Source organism: Monodon monoceros, unplaced genomic scaffold (assembly GCF_005190385.1).
Source record: "Monodon monoceros isolate NGI ecotype Baffin Bay Population unplaced genomic scaffold, NGI_Narwhal_1 Super_Scaffold_11, whole genome shotgun sequence".
Lineage (NCBI taxonomy): Eukaryota > Metazoa > Chordata > Mammalia > Artiodactyla > Monodontidae > Monodon > Monodon monoceros.
In genome coordinates this window covers 75,962,251-75,984,048 of record NW_021703767.1, presented here as the reverse complement: position 1 = coordinate 75,984,048, position 21,798 = coordinate 75,962,251, and the positions used below count along the sequence as shown (strand labels likewise).

Genomic DNA, 21,798 nt, shown 5'->3' with positions numbered 1-21,798 from the left:
AAAGAAGTCAGAAAAGGGAAAACCAAAATGCAAAACAGAGGAAACAAACAGAAAGCAAATAATAAAATAGTAAACCGAAATCCAAACATATCAGTAATTACATTAAATTCAAACGGTCAAAACATACTTACAAGAGACACAGATTTTCAGGATAGATAAGAAATATTAGACAATCAAGTTAATCCCTGCTCTGCAAACTATCTCCATTTTACAATGAGGAAACAGATATAGAGGGGAATTAACTTGTACAAGCTCCTACAGCAATCAGGTTTAGATGAGAGTTTTTCTAACTTTCTAGGTATCATCACCTACTACTTTACCAAATACTGTATTCCAGCCCTCTAGGATACTGCTGAGATTAAGAGAGAGAGAAAGAGAGAATGGAGACAACTAGGCTGTATCCTGTCAGCACTAAATTCAGAGCTCACTGGAATGGGGGTCCTGAGCCTGAGCCTGAGCCAGGGGAGTTTGTTACTTGGAGATCCACTGGAAAAACCAATCACCATACTAGGAGAGAGTCCAAGATGAATGAACTGGCATTAAGCTTTATAGTGATCATACTAGGTCTGACCCAGTTTCCAGTCTCCTTCTGTTGAAAATAAAGGACCAAGTTTCCCCAGGCTTTTCCTGAAAGAAGTTGGCTGGCGCTCTGGCACGGGCAGGGGAAGTGAGCTTGTTCCCAGGTAGATTCTTTTGATATGCACTCCTAGCATTCAGCAGGTTCTAAGTACTGGAACTCAGGACAACCTGATGTGAATTTCTAACTCTCCTTTTCTCATCACTGGGGCAAAGTCAAGGGGGCTTATGAGCCTTGACAAGCTGTGTTTCTTTTTTTTTTTTTTTTACTGGAGTATAATTGCTTTACAATGTTATGTTAGTTTCTGCTGTACAATGGAGTGAATCAGCTATATGTATATATATATCCCCTCCCTCTTGGACCTCCCCTCCCACCTCACTCCCTATCCCACCCGTCTAGGTCATCACAGAGCACAGAGCTGAGCTTCCCGTGCTTTATAGCAGGTTCCCACTAGCTATCTATTTTAGGCATGGTAGTGTATATATGTCAATCCTAATCTCCCAATTCATCCCACCCTCCCCTTATCCCCTGTGTCCACATGTCCATTCTCTATGTATGTGTCTCTATTCCTGCTCTAGAAATAGGTTCATCTGTACAATTTTTCTAGATTTCACATATATGCGTTAATATGCGGTATTTGTTTTTCTCTTTCTGGCTTACTTCACTCTGTATGACAGACTCTAGGTCCATCTACGTCTCTACAAATGATCCAATTTTGTTCCTTTTTATGGCTTAGTAATATTCCATTGTATATATGTATCACATCTTTTTTATCCATTCATCTGTCAATGGGCATTTAGGATGTCAGTCCCAATCCCCCAGTTTATCTCTCCCCACCCTTATCCCCTGGTAACCATAAGTTTGTTTTCTATATCCATGACTCTACTTCTGTTTTGTAAATAAGTTCTTTTGTACCCTTTTTTTTAGATTCCACATGTAAACGATATCATATTATATTTTTATTTCTCTGTCTGACTTACTTCACTCAGTATGACAATCTCTAATTCCATCCATGTTGCTGCAAATGGCATTATTTTGTTCTTTTTTATGGCTGAGTAATATTCCATTGTTTATATGTACCACATTTTCTTTATCCATTCCTCTGTCGATGGACACTTAGGTTGCTTCCATGTCCTGGCTATTGTAAATAGAGCTGCAATGAACATTGTGGTACATGACTCTTTTTGAATTATGGTTTTCTCAGGGTATATGCCCAGTAGTGGAATTGCTGGGTCATATGATAGTTCTATTTTTGTTTTTTTAAGGAACATCCATATTGTTCTCCACAGTGGATGTATCAATTTACATTCCCACCAAAAGTGAAAGAGGGTTCCCTTTTCTCCACTACCTCTCTAGCATTTATTATTTATAGATTTTTTGATGATAGCCATTCTGACCAGTGTGAGGTGATACCTCATTGTAGTTTTAATTTACATTTATCTAATAATTAGTAATGTTGAACATCCTTTCATGTGCCCCTTGGCCATCTGTATGTCCTCCTTGGAGAGATGTCTATTTATGTCTTCTGACCATTTTTTGGTTGGGTTTTTTGTTTTTTTGATATTGAGCTCCATGAGCTGTTTGTATATTTTGGAGATTAATCCTTTGTCCATTGCTTTGTTTGCAAACGTTTTCTCCCATTCTGAGGGTTGTCTTTTTCTCTTGTTTATGGTTTCCATTGCTGTGCAAAGCTTTTAAGGTTAATTAGGCCCCATTTGTTTATTTTTGTTTTTATTTCCATTACTCTAGATGGTGGGTCAAAAAAGATCTTTCTGTGATTTATGTCATAGAGTGTTCTTCCTATGTTTCCCTCTAACTTTTATAGTGTCTGGTCTTACATTTAGGTCTTTAATCCATCTGGAGTTCATTTTTGTGTATGGTGTTAGGGAGTGTTCTAAGTTCATTCTTTCACATGTAGCTGTCCAGTTTTCCCAGCACCATTTATTGAAGAGGCTGTCTTTTCTCCATTGTGTGTTCTTGTCTCCTTTGTCATAAATTAGGTGACCATAGGTGTGTGGGTCTATCTCTGGGCTTTCTATCCTGTACCATTGATCTATATTTCTGTTTTTGTGCCAGTACCATACTGTCTTGATTACTGTGGCTTTGTAGTATATTTTGAAAAGACCCCAAATAGCCAAAGCAATCTTGAGAAAGAAAAACAGAGCTGGAAGAATCAGACAAGCTGTGTTTCTGATGGAAAAGATAAGGGCAAGGACAAGTGAAATACAGGGTAGATGGGCTACGTAGTAACAAACAGAAACAAACACCACTGAATTACTTGGCTTTCTGGAACTGATACAGAGAACTCTTTTTCTTGTGTCAGGGTCAGTCAGTGTACATGTAGTATAGGAAGAGTCACATGTTACCTCTTACTTGGTTTCTAGAGTGTAGTGCTGGGCAGAGAACAAAATATCAGGGGTGACAATTTTTTTTCAGGGGACAGAGTGCTCTGAGTGAAAGCATGGAAAAAGCTATTATAACTTAATTCTGTCCTGGGAATTGATGGTCTGATACAGAGCAGAACACTAAAAGATATCTCATAGCTAGGACTGCACTATCAGAGAAGAGTGAACTTCTTTCCAAGTAACGGCGAAGCCTGTCTTAGGATGTTTGCCGTAAATAAAATGGCATTGGAGAGGCAAGGAAAGCCATTTTTCTATAAAGGTCCAGATATTTTATGGATGTCCTTGACGTCCTTGGGGCTACTATTTCAAGACAGCAGCCACACTTACTGACCTCACCTAGATCCAAGTATCTTGTGTAGAAAGTGAGCACCCATTAAATGGGGCTGTTTAAACAAGCATCTCTCTGGACTCAGACAGAACTAATTGTCTTTGAATCAACTCCAGATATATAGACAAGTATTTAATATAAGGCCAAGTTCCTTATCAAGAAATCTCTAAATATATCACAACACTATCTCTGGGAGATTAGGCAGTGCCAGAATATGGCAGGGACATAGCAGTGGCTTGGCATCTAGTAGCATCTGCATTGCAAATTGTCTAAGCCTCATCAGAAAGGGTGTCTTCTGCTCATAACCCTCTTAGATATTTACAACTTACAAGTTGTCTAGAAATCCAGATTCATCCAGCCTTGAATAGGCACTTAATAAGTATTAGTTATTTTTGTTTAGGAGTTTATTGAGTAGAGTGGTTTGCAACCCCTACAGATGAGAATCACCTGTCTTCTCACCAAACCAATTGCAATTGGATTTTGAGGGGTGGTGAGCCTAGATAATTCTAATATGCAACCAGGATTAAAGAACCACTGAAGAGGTCCTACAATAGAAACTGAATAGGTCCCTTCATTCCTTTAAATAAATGGAAAAGTCGTGAAAATTAAATCACTTTCTGTGGTCTGATTGACGATTTAATTGTTGGACTCCTTCACCTGGAAGCCAGATACACACATTTGACCAGAACTTAGGTCTAGTTGTAGAGACAGTGGTTGGGGAGGCAGGAAGAGGGTAGAACTAACCGCTGGAGTTCCTGCTTGTAGAACTAAGTTCCAGATAACTACATATTGTGCATCAGAGAAGTGTATCGCCACCTGCAAGTCCGCAGACAATTGCATTGTCTGTATTCTAACAGACAACAGTCTTTTTTTTTCCCAGCCAGGTCAGAAATAGTTCAAGCCTTTAAGTTGGAGAGCAGGTTAGTCAAGCAGGTCAAGATCATTCTAGTCCATAATTTCATGCTTAGTTTGCATGTGTGCTGAGATGTGCCAGTGCAGGCTATCTGATAATAGTGAGTGGGTTGTACCTCAGGAAGACCATTAAACAAGGGTATTTTGTTGGCCATTCTCCTATTTAACCAGATATGCTGAGCCAGCAGAATCTGCGATAGTGCATTCCAGGGTTACCTGACCAAAAAAAATAAGTACTCAAAAACTTAGTGAAAAAAATGTAAACTATGGGACCTCCCTGGCCATCCAGTGGTTAAGACTCCACGCTTCCACTGCAGGGGGCACGGGTTCGATCCCTGATAGGGAACTAAGATCCTGCACGCCACGTAGCTAATAATAATAATAATAATAAATTGATTAAAGACTTACTATGTGGCAAATACTGTCCTAGGGGGTTATATCAGTTATTTAATTTTTTAAAGAAGTAAACTAGTTCAGAGCTAAGTCAGTCAACCAAGTGGTAAGATAATCTGGAAATGGCTAGAAGGAGGAAAATGATGATGCAAGGGATAAAAATGTGGTTGATAGAGACAAGCTAAAGCATCGACTGGCTGACGTGTAATTCATACATTAAAGACCTCCTCTTACTCTGTTCTTGTGTTTGTCTGTGTGTGCTTCTCTGGGACAGGGACATATTTTTGAGGACAACAAATTGCAATGGAATGACAAGGCTAATACATGAGTATAATTGTAAGAGACATTGCATAGTGATTAAGATATATTATCTTCTAGATAAGCTTGTCAAAAAGTGTTAGAAAAATAACAATACCAATAATATTTTAAATTCCCAAGAAAAATAATTGTGAAAGCTCATGCTCAGAGAATTCATGTTACTTTCAAATAGAGTAGATTATCTCCTCTGCAAAAAACAAAGCTGGATGTTGATGGAAAATCAGGAGAATTTTACGGAAGAAGATAAATCAAAGATTTGATGCACACCCAATTGTCCTTCCTAGGCAAAGGCAAACAAAAAGCACTCTCAGGTTCTTAAAGCTTCAGAGATTTATCAGCTTAGAAAGTTTTTAGAGTGTGCACCAGAACACTGCAAGTTGACTTAGGGAAGACAACTTTAAATAGAAATTCGAAGAGATCTGGAAATTATTATTGAAACATTTAAATAAGTAAAGATTTAACTTTCAGAATAACATAATGAGATCAATGAGAAACTGATTCTGATAAGTCTAATTAATGTAATTATTGGAGAGATAGATAATGAAATTAATGGAGACTAAAAAGAGGAGAGAGAATTTAAAATAGAGCCAAACCATGTATCTTCTATAATAGCACATATTTCCTAAGGTAAGATTTTCCATCAGAATAATCAGCTCTAAAACCTTGCCCCAGGTGAGGTGAGAAGATGAAGTGCATTGTGGTTAATTCCTGAAAACAGACTGACCTGATCACACAAAGTTAGGTATAATCACACAAAATTAAGTAGAGGATCCATGCTTAATCACTGAATGGAAATTTTGTAGTATATCTGGACAATGCTGAGCTTGTATATTTGGAGTTTATGCTTCTCAAAGACTTGACCAGATTAGAATTATTCTTAGTCTATTAACAAACTTCCATCTCAATTTGTCATAAAGATGAAAAGGTGAAAAAAATATTTAGGTGTTTTGATAGAAATGAACTGGAATGTTAAAATTTTTTTGATGAGGTCATCAAAAAACGAATGCAATCTTAATGTACTATTGTTACAATATCAAGAATGAGGGAATGTCTTGACCAGTTAGATTATATAAGGAATATCATGTTGGATTATGCATTACAAATTAATAAAATTTGTTCTGAATAAAACAGAATGGTACAGAAACAAAATATTTTAAATCTCTGCAAATCTTTCACATGAGTAGAGAATACTTGAAGAATGATAAAGAAATACAATGATCTTCAAATATCTGTAGGACTTTCTTGTAGGTGGAGGGTTAAATTGACATTGAGTAGCCCTGGAGAGTGAAATTTAAAACAATGGTAGATGCTACAGAACAAGTTACTTCATATAAGAAAGAATTTTACACCACCAGTACTGCTCCCAAATGGAATAGGCTGCTTGAGAGATTAATATATTTAACCATCATTCAAAGTGTTCAAACATACACTATAATCTGTAGAGAAAATTCAAGAATGCTATGTATGGCTATCCCAGGTGATTCTGAAGAACCAAATAGCCCTGAATTTGGGACCTGGACTGACTATTGAAAGCTATTTTGAGATGAATTTTGTAATGGCCTAATCCTAGGTACCAAAAAGTAGATATGACATAGACCTCTGGTTTAGAATAGCAAGCTGCTTTTTCTAGTCCTCTGACAGTCATTTAAAAGCATTGGACATACCAGGTGTATTGAGTTATTACCCAGTGCATCACTTTTCTTTAAAATTGCAGCTCTTTATATCTTCCTCAGTGACCCACACAGTGCCTTTTGCATAGAAGACATTTAATAATGCTTCGGGAATTGAAGCTTCAGTGCTTTTGTCTGTCCCCCGTGGTTTATGGCTATAGCTTTAATTTATCAGTATTTGCATTTCTCTGCCAATTTTTAGAATATCCAATGAGCTGTGATAGGAAATACATTCATTAACAGATAATGGAAAATTGCCTTTTTTGCTACTCAGCATGCATTTCCATTTCCTCTTGCTAAATAGACTCTGAATTTCACTCAAATAGTCACTTCTCATCTATGCAGACCTGTATCTTTGGGGAAGCACATCCAACCTAGAAGTCTAAGAAAAGGCCCTGGTTGATTTAAAGCAGTCAACACATCTCAAATTCCTGGCCACAGTGGTTCGTTGTATGGACACATGACCCAAACTGGGCCAAGGAGATTTGAGGAGATGTTTTCTGGGCAATTGTAAGAGACTAGATGATATAAATATGTGAAGTTTTGCAACTTGTAAAAGAATTCCGAAATCCAAGAGGGAAGTTATTAAACATGGAGTGGGTAGAGCTGAGAGAACTACAGACAAATTAAATCTCCATGGTGATGTTCCTGGGAACCTCTAGACGATGAAGGGCTGCTTTGGTTTGGGGGATTCTGATATGAGCAAACAGAAGCATCCTAACAGACACAGAGGCTCAAACCCATCCAAGCAGTGCAGTGACAAAACTTTGAATAACGTTTACTTTTTATTAAATCTCAACTCAGTTTTTTCCCCCCACCTCCTCCTCTGAACACTCATTCCTTGTTTCATTCACAAGTATTTCCCAGGTTAAGTATCAATAGTATTTTTCATTTCTCCACAACTTTTCTTCAAATTATTTCCTCTACTGGAGGGACCCTTTGTTGTTTTTTCATTACTCAGTGAATATCTATCTGCTTTTCAACCCCTGTCTTTCATCTAGGATTGATTGTTGCATCATCAGTTGTCTATTAAATCTTAGTAACACACCTATGGTAGCACTTACCTTTGGATATTACGTTATTTATGTGTCTAGCCTTCTTGGATTTTTTTGAGAGCATAATTTAGTTTATGATCCCTAAACTCAACGAAGTGACTAGTTAGTAAATTATGAACAAATGAATGTCTTCTAGTTCTTAATTCTCAAAAAGCAAGTTATTAGGTTTACCACAAGTAGCTTCATAATTAGGAAGTAATTTTTACTTTTGACCTCAGTGTTCAATAAAAATTTTGACTCATTCCCCATCCATAAATCCGGTTTTGATCTTCTTTTTATGAGACACAGCACTTTTTCATTGACACATTATATGTTAAAAAAATTTAAAAAGGAAAGGGACTCCCAAAGAAATTTAATGTTAAAAAAAAAAGTGCAAGTATTTTCTCTGCATGCATGAGCATCTCAAGATTTAATCGCTTTTTGCCTTAGGAACGTTGTGATGTATAAACATTTTACAAATCTGATCTCAAAAAAACAATGTTTTGAATAATCTGTGCTTTAATGTAAAAACAAAACATTAATTTGTTCAGTTTCTCACACAATGCGTTTATTAAACAATTCGGGCTCAATAATTTCTTAAGATTGTAACATTTAACCTTGTAATGGAGCTAAAACCAGTTCTATTTGTGGGAGTATATTTTGGACTTTTGAACAAAAGTAAAATAAATGCCACTGTCTTTAGGTTGTGTTCAGAGCAAAGACAAAGAAACCAACTAATTCTGTCCAACTAATAAAACATCTAATGATGCAGTTTCTACTATGACATTATCTTAATGTTATTATCATAGTGTTAAATATATTTTTGTTTCTGTTTGTTACTGAAGCTCAATATATCATCCCTGAACATTAGCTGTTTTCACTTAATTTAGATTTTAAATATTGAACTTTTAACTTGGGTTCCAGAAAAAAGTCCTGAAAAATAGCTGCATTTAGCTTTTTTTTTCTTGCTCTCAACTACAAATTTTCAATGTGGCATGACTTATCAGGGAATCTGTATCAGGAAGTACAGCTCTTTAACATACCTTTTTAGGAATAAAAAATAGCCACCTCTGCATCAAAGAGGGGATTCAGAATCACTAGCATTCTGAAGGAGCATGTGTTTTGATTATTGTTCCCACCTGTTTCTTTTTTTATTATAAAGTGGCAATTTATACTATCATTAGAAATATACATTTATATATAAAGTTTTGCCTTCAAATCTCTTTAAGCTTTGATTACCTAGGACCAAAGACCACAAATCAAATAAAAACCCTATATGATATATCCTATTTCAGAAGCATATGTATATATACACATATATATTTGTAGAACAATCCACTGTTTTCAATGTGACTCTGATTTTTAAAAATGCTATTTACAATTTTATGACAGAGAAATAATCTCAGCTTTTTATGATATTAAAATGAGCAGGGGATTTGTATGCTTGAATGTGTTTCACCTGGTGCAGATGAAGTTGTGCAACATCACGGAAGACCTTCTCAGAGCACAGCCTTATAGACAAAGCCATGAAGGCGGAATAGTAGATTTGCTGTTTCTGGGTCCATGTTTTAAAACAATTACTGTTGATGTAGTCATGCTTCTCCGCCAGGGAATTAGTGGTCCCAAATTAGGACCTTCAAACTTTTCAATACACAAAGAGACAGTCTTCACACTTTACTTTTGTCTTAATACCCTCATGTCTTACTAGTGGCACCACGGGACCACCAACCTATATACAATACCTATCAATGGCACTGTCATTTTCTTAAATAGAACAATTCTTTTACAAGCTGTCTGGATTAGAATGAGGCCCATAAAGCATCATCATTTGCAACAAATTGATGTCTTTTTATTGTGCTGATCCATAATGACTAAAAACGTGGTATGAAATTCATATGTAAAATTCAAAACCCAAACTATTACTGTGATCAGGAATAGGTTGGCTTGCTGTCCTCCAGTTTCCTGAAGCACAAAATCTCTGAATTAGCAAATGGAACTTCAGCACCATTTTGTTTCTATACCTCTGACTTCTAGCTTAAACATCAAGTAAGGTATATTGACCAGAAAATTATTTTGTGAGATTCTCAGTTTTGTTTTCATTCTTAAGTCCACTGATTTTGAAACATGTTACAATAAGGACTCTTAGAATAAACATATTTTAACTTATACTTACATAGCCAATTACAAAGCTTTACTAAAAGTCATAATTTTCCTGAGACTATCCCAATGCATTTAAGAAAAACAGGCTTATTTTACTTATAGGAGAATAAGTGATGGGTGAATTGAGACCCAGAAATTGGAATGATGAAAATCAAAGTTAAGAATTATTTTACTTGGAGTAAACCTGAAAAACAAACTATTTAAACTGGCTCATATTTTTGGAGGAAATAGGATAATTATATGTGTATATATGGTAATACTTTAAAAACCTAGACAGTAAATACTGACTTTTTCTATGAAAGGTTTTATGTACTTAAAAAGTAAGCAGCAATTAGGCAAATGTTCACCCTGTGTTCTAAACCATAGTTTTTGTCAGGTTAATGTGTAAAAAAATACGAGGTTTCCAATTTATTCTCTGACAGTAAGTTTCCAAAACATTTTATTGTGGTGAACATTTGCTTAAATGATATGGAGAAAAACAATATACAAATTGGGTAGTTAGAAATGTTTCTTCAGTGTTATCACGAAGGAGACAGATGTGAGTCTAGATGCTAAAAAACGAACAACCATTGAAAAAAAAGGGAAGAATTTTGTTGGAAATTCATTTCTCTACCATATTTTCCATAATATTTAACTAGATAAGATATATTGTCGTGAAATCATCAGTATAATTGATAACACTTTGAGAAACTGTCAATTGTGTTACTTGTGAGCTTGTGATGCCTATGTATATGTGTATATGACCGAAAAGCACAAATCATTTTATGCTAAATGAGCCTGTGACCCATTTTGTAGAAGCCTCTTTTTAATTTTTTCAAAGAAAATAAGGCTTTGTGCTTGGGATTTGTTTGGTCCTGGAAGTGACAGGTGCATTTATAATCAAGTTGAATCAAGAGTGACAAGGAGAAATACAACCAGATTTGTATTTCTGTATTTCTTTTGACAAGGGCATTCTTTTCCTAGAAGAGTAACATTCCTTTTTTCTCTTTAATTTAAATGTGTGTATTTGTTACGTTCCAAGTATTTTGGTTAAACAAATATCTCTCGAAAATGTGTGTTCAAAATCCTTGCCTAGATGCATGACTTTTATTCTTTGCAACCAGTTAGACAAATTCCTCCATTTCATTTTCTGCTAACCTCCTGATAACAGAAACAGAATACTTGGTGAAGGACACGGACCACTATTGAAGAATAATGATTGTGTAGAGTGAGGGAAACTACAGTGACTTTGAAAGAATACAGCGACCAACGGCAAGGTCATTGAAGTGAGGGCCTAGAGTTTCTGCCAAGTGTATATATTTTAGGGAGTATTTGGAACAATACATGCTGGACGGTAGAGCTATAAGAGAAGTAACATGCTAAGTCTTCTCATTGATAATATCCATAAATCTACATATATTTTTTTTAACATTCTCTTTAGTTTTGTTTTGATTTGGATGTCTCTACACCATTCCTGATTTGTAGGACTAAGTAGATCTACTTTTTTCCAAGGCAATTGTATAACATTCAATTCTTCCCTAACATTTTTCTAACACTTTAGTATTCCTAAATATGCATTTGCCTAGTCTTACACCGAGGTGTTTTTTTTTTGGGGGGGGGGGGGGGGGGGTGGACTACTTTAAGCCACTCACACAACCCTGTCTGTTGGAGCCATGGATGTTAATTCTGTATTATTTCTCTATACCCCTTGAAAATTCAGCACATTACAAGTTTCATTCTATGCTTTAGGAGACAGACTGATTTTCAACTAGATTTATAAATGAGGATATATAGTAACAAACAATTCACTGGCTTCATAAGATAGTAAGTTAGGAATTTCACAGCCATGCCTCCCAATTCCTTGGTGAAGTTTGGAAAATGCTACATACAGAAAACTCTGGTAAGGTACAAAGACAAATACAATTTGCTTTCACCAATTTCTTAGGATTTATTTCTTTATATAAAACCCCTCTTCCTTCTTTCCTGCTGCAAGAGATGGTATAAAACTCTCTAAGACAGCTAGACATGCACCTATACTCTCAAAGGTGTCCACAAAGTAAAAAATCAGACCAAAATGGTATGAGCACATAACTTATTTATCACTGCCTGGGCATGGCAATGACAAAGAATTCCTAAAAGTTACATCAGCCTTAAAACCTGAAATTTTTTTCTAAATGGCTAAAGAAAAAAATGAGCCCCTGAATTAATACCTTTGAAAAAAACATGATATTCTCCTAGGAGAATCTGAAACTCTTCTCAGGAAGGAATGAAATCAGCTAATAGCATTAAATTCAACATAAGGCTATCCTTTGCATGAAACAATCTTAAATATCGATTTCAAGAATAAAATTTTAAACTTTTCTTGATGTTAAATGATTTCTGGCTATATACCTTATAGGCAATAGAAGAATCTATAATTCATACATGTTCAATATCATGGTAAAAAAAAAATCCTGGAAACAGAATGTAATTATGTGTCAATTCCAGATGTCCAAAGAAAATACAAATTCAAAACAAAACACACACCAGAGAATTATCCAGAGTTTAAGGTATTTAGGGTATTACATCGATTTGTAAGTTCAATTTTCCAAAACCCTTTTCTTTAAGGTAATAATTTTATTTCATCTTTATGATAGTTATGTTTTCATTACATTTAGCCCTCTATTAATAACAACACAGTTTATTTTAATGCTTGTGGAGTCTTGATTTATTTTTTCCTCTGCTTTTAGGTGTGCTAATCTTTGTGCATGTGCATTTTTCTACCACATTGCAACAGACAAGCTTTGGTTCGATTTTCTTATCCTACACAAAGAAAGATTTTGAGTGCAGAATCTTAGCCACTGGGTCTTGGGTTGCCATTTTATTTTCCTCTCCTTGGGTGGATTTATTGGAAGGAAATGGGTAAAGGGCAAGGGGAGAAAAGGAAGGGATGAGAGAGGGACGAAGGGAAGAGTTCTCAGCTATGTTGAATCTTGATTCACAACTTTGCCTCCATTCATGGTTGGTGTTCCGGAACTTTTCCTCGAACGCCCCTGTTTTTCTCCAATCTCATGTAGTGATGGCTCTCTGTACATACACACTGGAAGGCAAAAATCACATTAATTACTCTTTACAATAGTGGACATAAATTTGGCCTCAATAAACAGCTCAATTTTGACTTCATAATATTGTTCACTCTCATCACTAGCTCTTCTTCCCATGTGAAAATGAGTTTTAACTTAAAACATTTAATGGATACACATAATTCTCTTCTAGTTCTATCAGTCACAACCTTTTAAGTCTTCCCGAACGGCAAACACATGGGTAGTTTCTGTTCCTGTATAGATAAGGCTTAAGTTTTTACTGTCTACTAACCTATATAATAGGATTTTCATCTAGAGTTAGAGGAGACATTGGGAGTATAACATTTAAAGGGTAGAAAGAGATATTTTGTTTTTTAGCCTTCAGCCTGCAATCTTGGGAAAAAATTCTTATTTACATGATCCTAATCTTTACCCTACTGCAAGAAATATGACATTGTTTTATCAAGTTGAAATATTTATTGCCAACTTTCAGGGTATTCATCTATAGTTATTCATCAGTAGGAAATGTGATTATGCAACCGTGAGATTTCAGTTCACATCTATATAAACACTTCCTTTTATCTCTGTTGTTTTGTCTGGCTCTAAAGCTCAGTCATCTGTGAATTATCGTGGCTCTTGCTAGATTTTTGCATAGAAAGAAAAATGTTTTTCAATTCACAAAGATAAGATAGGATCTATTAGCGTATTGAGTCCATTAAAAGAGATTCATTTTACTGTTGTGAGACAAATGTGACTGTATATGAGTATATGAAATATTTACTTAAATATCAGGAGGTATTTTTATCCTTGACTTAGGAACAAATAGTTGCGTACTCCCATCTATTGAACAATCACTACAATACCTTGGTAATCTGAATGTTATTTCCAATCAAATTGCTTCTGCCGATGGGCTTTGCCCTGGAACTGGAGACCCGAGCATGGCCATGAATAAAATAGATATTGCATGGTGGTTAAGAGCACCAATTTGGAAGCCACACTGCCTGGTCTACATCCTTAGCCACTTTCTAGCTCTGTCTAATGGACACACAGTAAGCATCCAAAGATGTATAAGAAGAATGAATGAGCTGATCTCTTCATGAACATTATGAATAAAAGATTTCAGAGAACATACTGATAAATTGTTTTGGTTGAAGGTATATCCTAAATCCAAAACTAGATTAAGAGAGTTAAGATACAAGTAAGCTTCTCCTCAGACTCGTTCAGTGATGAAGAGATAGGTCTCTTCCAGCATCTCAGTAGTAGGGCTTCTTAAATGTCCATGTGCATCTGGATCACCTAGGGGTGTTGTTAAAATGAAGACTCTGATTCAGAAGGTCTATAGTGGGCTTGAGATTCTACATTTTTAATAAGTGCCCAGGTGATGCGGATGCTGGCAAAACCGTAACCACACTGTGGCCAGTACAAAATATATATATAAAGCATGTTTGTTAAGTATATTGTGCACGATTATTATACATATATATATATATATATATATTTTTTTTTTTGCAATATGCGGACCTCTCACTGTTGTGGCCTCTCCCGTTGCGGAGCACAGGCCCCGGTCACGCAGGCTCAGCGGCCATGGCTCACGGGCCCAGCTGCTCCACGGCACGTGGGATCCTCCCGGACCGGGGCACGAACCCGCGTCCCCTGCATCGGCAGGCGGACTCTCAACCACTGCGCCACCAGGGAAGCCCTACATATATATTTTTAAATGAGATTTTAAAATATTTCAGTTATTGCACTGAATGGTCCCTCCGATATCCTCAAAGGACTAACTGCCTTTGGCCTCACTAGCAAAGTATACAGGGGAAACTAGAAAGAATTGATCGTGTAATTTTCAGATGGTGCCAGTAGGTAATTCAAGTTTCTACCTTTCTTTTACAAAAGACAGAAGATCCTTAAGATTCTATTGAAATCTTGAAATTCCTCAAGCCTAAGGTCTTTTACCTATATTTCTGTTATACACAAGTATTAAAATCCCCCAAATTAAAAAATATGTTTATATGTGCAAAATATAGCCATGTATTTATAACTGGTTAGTGCACAGGGGAACTCAGAAGTAATGAAGTGATTCAGTTGGAAAGTTATTCATATGATGCCATAAAGCAGTTTTTCCCTACTCTGTCACCTAATCAGTTGTGAAAATCCCCAGACCTGACTACTGACTGCTAAATCAGCCTCAAAGAATGAAAAAAAAATATTTAAAAATACACACAATAGATTTTGACACGCGAATTTCTTAAACTTCAACTTACAGGCACTTGAAGAATATTACTCTTTAATTTCCATTAAATAATATAGTTTATAGTTTTGTTTTTTGTTTGTTTGTTTTTGCGGTACGCGGGCCTCTCACTGTTGTGGCCTCTCCTGTTGCAGAGCACAGGCTCCGGACGTGCAGGCTCAGCGGCCGTGGTTCACGGGCCCAGCCGCTCCGCGGCATGTGGGATCTTCCCGGACCGGGGCATGAACCCATGTCACCCTGCATCGGCAGGCGGACTCGCAACCACTGCGCCACCAGGGAAGCCCTTGTTTATAGTTTTTGTATCTGAATTTCTTACTGTTGCAATTTCTTTTTTGTTTCCTTGTGTCATAGATTCTACTCAAGACATTTGTTTTTAACTTTTATCTTTTTTTTTTGCTATTTCTCACACATAAAATACTTAAGTTATGACAACACAAAATGTTGCCATTATAATTATCATTGCAGATAGCTTTTCAAATAACTTAACCCTGCTGACCATCCTAGTATCAAGTCCCCGTAGAGTTTTCCAAACTGGCATCTAAAATTTTTCAGTATTTCAAAAAGAACAAAACTCACTAGTGTCATAGCAAAATGTGCAACTTGCTCTTCTTCTAGGACAACTCAATCACTAATTTTCCAATATTTCCATTAAATGGAGTAATAAACTTCCAGGTTTTGAAAAATATATCTTCTTATATATCGTAGCTGGAAAATTAAGAGTAATTAAACCAATAGATTCAATTTAATTTCTTGGGCTTTAATTTTCATTGTTATTTACAGACTCTCAGATGCCAGTAATACTACCTAACTTAAGAAACTGACAAATAAAGGGGGATGAAACTCAATCAAGTTTTAGAATTAAAATGTAATTAAGAGACCATGATCCAATTAGAAAGCAAAGAAAGAAAGGACAAAACACTTCTCTTCAGGAATGTAACCTCCTTTGATAGTTGTATTAACACTCCATAACTGTGCTATTCTGTCTGAATGGTACATAATAAAATGATGACACAAAATACAAGAAGAAAACAAGAAGGCATAAGTGTTCTATAAAGTGCATTATAAGCTCAAAACGTAAACCCAAATCACTGTGATGTACACAGTAACCACAATCATAACCTCTTAAATAAACCTTTAATCCCGTCAATAAATCTGTTTCAGAATTTTCAAAGCCATTTCATTTATTTATTTTTTATAGGCAAATTGTCTTTTAATGAATTGTACCAACAGACAGAATTTTACATTTAACCCTAACTGGGACTTCTTCCCAGGCACTGAATGATCACAGAGAGACTAGACTGTAGTAGAGAACCCAAGCTGGCATTTGACTGTGAAGATTTTCCTGCATGCGGCTGGGGAGTGCCGAAACCTGCCCAAATGGATATTCAAAGCCATTGTAAACTGACCACCTCATTTGATAATTACAATAACCAGGTGAATAAAGTAGGCGAGAAACATAAAAGAAACTAAGCAACTTCCCTAAAGTCAGAGGGTGAGTAGTAGCCGAGCCAGATGGGAGTATAGGATTTCGAGGTCCTAGTCAAAAGTTTTTAATAAAAGCAGAAAAACAATTCATCAAATAAATGGTATAAATGACTGTCTTATACCAATGTTTAAGTTATTTCTGTATATTAATGTAGATCCAAGTTGGCTTCACCTCTACCAGATGTTCCTAATGTCATCCAAAAATGGTAATGAAAACAAATTCGGGATGCCTATTATAAAAATAAATAATTAAATAACAAGTGTTGGCAAGTAGGTGGAGAAACTTGAACCATTGTACATTGCTGGCAGGAATTTAAAATGGACAGCCACTGTGAAAAACAATATGGTGAGTTCCTCAAAAAATCAAGCATAGAATTACCATATGATCCAGAAATTCCACCTCTGGATATACACCCAATAGAAATAAAAGCAGGGACGTGAACAGGTATTTGTACACCCGTGTTCAAGGAAGCATCACTTACAATAGCCATAAGGTGGAGCACATTTGGTTGGTTGAACAAATGAACAGATACACAAAATGTGCTATATACATACAATGAAATATTGTTCAACCTTAAAAAAGAACAAAGTCCTGACACAAACATGGATGAACCTTGAGGAACTAAGGCTATGTGAAATAAGCTAGGCACAAAAGGACAAATATTTTATGACTCCATTTATGTGAGATACCTAGAGTAGTCATTAATAGAGACAGAAAGTAGAATGGTGGTTGCTGGACACTGAGGGAAGGGAGGATGGGAGTAAATACTTAATGGGTACAGCGTTTCAGTTGGGGAAGATGTAAAAGTTTTGGGGACGGATGGTGGTAATGGTTGCACAACACAGGAATGTATTTAATGGCACTGAAATGTACTCATTGGCGCTGAAATGTACTCTCTTTTTTTTTTTCTTAATTGGAGTATAATTGTTTCTCCCTTTGGGATTCCAATTAGATAAGTATTATATCTTCTCACTCCTTCTTCTGGATGTCTTGGACTCTGTGATATTTTCTATCTCCTCTGCCCTTTTGTCTACATTCTCAAGAATTTCTGTTTTTTAGATCACAGTTCTTTTTTTTTTATTGGAGTATAATTGCTTTACAATGTTGTGCTAGTTTCTGCTGTACAATGAAGTGAATCAGCTATAAGTATACATGTATCATCTTCCTCTTGGACCTTCCCCCCATCGCACCCATCTAGGTCATCACAGAGGACTGAGCTGAGCTCCCTGTGCTATACCGCAGGTTCCCACTAGCTATCTATTTTACACACGGTAGTGTATTAATGTCAAACCTAATCTCCCAATTTATCCCACTCTGCCCTTCCCCTACTGTGCCCACACATACGTTCTCTATGCTTGCATCTCTATTCCTGCCCTGCAAATAGGTTCACCTGTACCATTTTTCTAGATTCCACATATATGTCTTAATCTAAATATTTGTTTTTCTCTTTCTGACTTACTTCACTCTGTATGACAGACTCTAGGTCCATCATTGCAGCATTATTTACAATAGCCAGGACATGGAAACAACCTATATGTCCATCAACAGATGAATGGATAAAGAAGATGTGGTACATATATACAATGGAATATTACTCAGCCATAAATAGGAACAAAATTGGGTCATTTGTAGCGATGTGGATGGACTGAGAAATGTACTGTTAAATTGGTTAAAATGGTAAATTTTATGTTGTGTATATTTTATACAACATAATTAACAATTATACATAATTTTAAAAAATCACACACACAGAAACAAACACACTGAGTGTAAGCTGTAAACAAAGAAGTGACTATCAAAGCCAGAGATGTCCTATTTGCATGGGAAGAGCCAAAGATTCCCCAATAGTCAAAAATATTAGTCTTAGGACTGTACTGTGAAAGAGAGAATTGAGATATACTGAGGGTACAGGGTTGGTGAGAGGATAGGAAAATCTGATGAGAACATCCTAGGACTGTGCTACCTAATACAGTATCCATTTTGCCATATGTGATCATTGAGCACTTAAAATGTGGCTGGTCCTAATTCAGATGTGCTAGAAGTATAAAATAAATACTGAATTTCAAAGACCACACAAAAATTAAATATCTCAGTAATAATGCTTCATATTGATTACATATTGAAATGACATTTTGAATATACTGGGTTGAATACATTATTAAAATTTATTTCATATGTTTGTTTTTATTTTTTAAATATGATTACCAGAAAAGTTTAAATTACATACGTAGCTTGTATTATATTTCTATTACACAGTGCTGTCTTAGAAGTTTGCTGTTCTCTGGAAAAGAAGTGTCTTGATTAGAGTCAAAGCTATCAATTACTATATGATGGGGAGGGGAGTTAAGGAAACTTCCTGAACTGATTGGACCTGACCTCCATAGGCAAACTTAGGAGAGACAGCGTATCTTAGATTTCTTTGATGGAATGAACTGGTTCACAAAACATTTATTGGCCCTTTTAACTTGGCTTAACTATTAATAATATTGTATCATTTTGATTCTATTACTGTCTTTTCATTTCTTTCTTTCCTCAAATTCCAGTTACTCTTTTGCTGACTAATATCCAGAGATGAATTTGTTTCAGCATTAATTTGTTCATTTATTTTATGAACAGTTACAAATTACTTTGTACAAGGCGCTCTGCTAGATTCTGCGGCGACTGCAAGAAATGCTCTCTTGATTCCTGCCCTCAGGGAGCTCAAGGCTAAGAAAGAGAGCACAGGCGTTCACACAAATCACAGGGTAGAAAGGGCCATAGCAGAGTTTCATGGAAATGAGTTTATAAAATAGTTCTTTGATGTTGATTTAGCCTTGAAGGATGCAGAGGATTTAGAGAAATGGATGAGCTACTAAATAAGAACGAAGAGATGAAGCACAGGTTGTATAAGAGAAACAGTGGCCAGTTGAAGGATGGGGTAAAACTGAGAGGTGGCGAGGGATGAGAGTGACAGGGCCAACTTGAATCAGACCTCCTGAATCCAGGCCAGAGGATTTAAGCCATGATCCTGATACATATCAGCCTTGATTTTTTAGTGAATGAACAGTTAATAATATGTCCGTCAAGTATATGAGTGTATAGGGAAAAATCTATTTATTCAATCTCTTTATCTAGAAAAATGTCTATGTTTACATGACATTCATAGCCAGTCAGGGTAGTCAAGAAAAATCAAACTGAATCTTACTGCATAGATTACATAAGAAATCATTGGCAGCGTTTCAAACCTTTATGAGTTGTTCTGATGCCTTGCAAACACCGTCTTAATTTCTTAGGAACAAACTTAGCTGGGCGCCATGATGTATGAGACCAGCTGCTTATCTCCTATACAGTTGGCTTTCTGTATCTGTGGGTTCCACATCCTCAGAGTCAACTAGCTGCGAGTTGGAAAATATTCAATTAAAAAATTCCAGAAAGTTCCAAAAAGCAGAACTTGAATTTGCCCTGCTCTGGCAACTATTTACATAGCATTTACATTGTATTAGGTATTATAAATAATTTAGAGATGATTTAAAGTATACAGGAGGATGTGTAGGTTATATGCAAATACTATGCCATTTTATATAAGGGACTTGAGCATCTGCAGATTTTAGTATCCACAGGGATTCCTGGAACGAATCTCCTGCAAATACTGACGGCTGACTGTACTCAACATCTAACACATTTCAAACACCATGACTCTGACTGCAGTTGAAAAGTGGGGCTCTCTTTGTTAAGCTAACTAACATGTTGAGAATGGTTATCCTTTTGTTTTGGGGGAAGCGTAATTTAGCTTAGCACTTAAGACGACTAAACAAACAACAAATGATAAATCAAGAATTACTAATCCCGCATATGAGACTCCTGTATACTGTACAATAAAAATTAATTGCGATTTTTTTACAGCTACCAGTACTAGAATTTGGAGTTCTGGTATTAATTTCCAATCATATACTACTAAGCAATTCTGAGAAACCTTTAAGAAACATTTCCAGGGAACTGTCGAGATTCTGATCTTCAACAATTATATAAATTCTATAGCTCCTAAATTGTGCTTCTCAAATTATTACTGTCCCATACAAGATTGTTTTTTTTCTTTCCATTAATAAGTTCCTTATTAGTAATTGCAAAGAACCCTAGTCTCTTGGTTTGCAGTAGTTCAAAGGACTAAAATGCTATTTAAGTAGGGGCTTTTCCATCACTTTCTTTTACTATAAGCTATTATTTCATTAGAAAATAGAATTTTTAGTCAATGCTTTAGAAGTTTTTAAAAATCCTTGAATATTTTCTTCCCAAGTGCTCTGTTTTATGCATTCTGGGGCACTATAGCTATGAGAGCAAAGTTTGATATTCTAGTTATTTTGATGAGGAGTCATTTCCAAATTGAGAATAAAGTGAAAAAACAAACAGAAATTCCAACTCCCTATCATTCTTGTCCTCCCAGCTCCGCACACCTGTTTCACAGAAACTCAGGTTCAGTGCCACTGCAGATTTAACAACTGGAAACCAATCCAGTGAGGGGAACTTGGGATATAACTCTCTATTTCTCATTCAGGACCTTGTGGGCTCCACTTGTGATACAGGCTTTACTTTCAGTGGGCATGATTTAATGGCCAGCTGTTGGTATGGAACTGGTTTCTACCTGTGTTTCTTTCTGATTTAATTTTATACTATCTTTCCAACGAAGTTTCAATATCCAAATTTCAAGAATGTTCAGTGTCCTGATAATGCAATACTTTCATGATTCACAACATTATATCTCTTTCATTTGGCTCTTCTGGGTTGTCCTGATCCTATTTCTTGCCCTCTTTCCTCTTTAAAGTATGAAAAAATATACTTGCTCTTTTTTTCAGCCCACAGAATGTTTTTGAGATAAATATTTTTCTTATTCTAACATATGTGGTATCATAATAGTTTTGGATAAATGGTAAAAAGGAGATAATGCTCTGAAAAGGGAAGTATTGCAGTATGGCTCTTTAGATCTCTTTCTTCAAATCAGTTTTCTATTTTTCCTCTATTCTGACATATGTTTCCATTTCTTCCTCTTCTTCCCCCTCCCCCCTTCTTCCTTCACGTCTTCTTTTTCTTCTGAGTGTTTCCTTTTATTCATGTTTTGACTTTTCTTGATTTATAGTATATTGAAGCAGAGGGATTTATCCCAGCTTTCAGAATAAGAATGAGGTAGAGATTTCATGAGAGAATATTCTTCCTCATTTGCAGACACAAGGACAAGCGCGGATTTCTGATAAC

General features: G+C 36.0%; 1 protein-coding gene across 2 annotated transcripts in view; it reads right to left on the bottom strand.

The window, feature by feature from the left end:
- Positions 1–10,782: 10,782 nt before the first annotated feature.
- FGF12 (fibroblast growth factor 12) overlaps positions 10,783–21,798 on the bottom strand; it is a 560,969-nt gene continuing 549,953 nt past the window's right edge. Inside the window, exon 6 of one of the 2 annotated variants that reach the window (XM_029213630.1) lies at positions 10,783–12,855. In XM_029213630.1, the coding sequence (XP_029069463.1) occupies positions 12,737–12,855 (119 nt within the window). In that variant the 3' untranslated portion in view covers positions 10,783–12,736. The remainder of the gene's footprint in view (positions 12,856–21,798) is intronic. The other variant, XM_029213629.1, reaches the window with a different exon arrangement.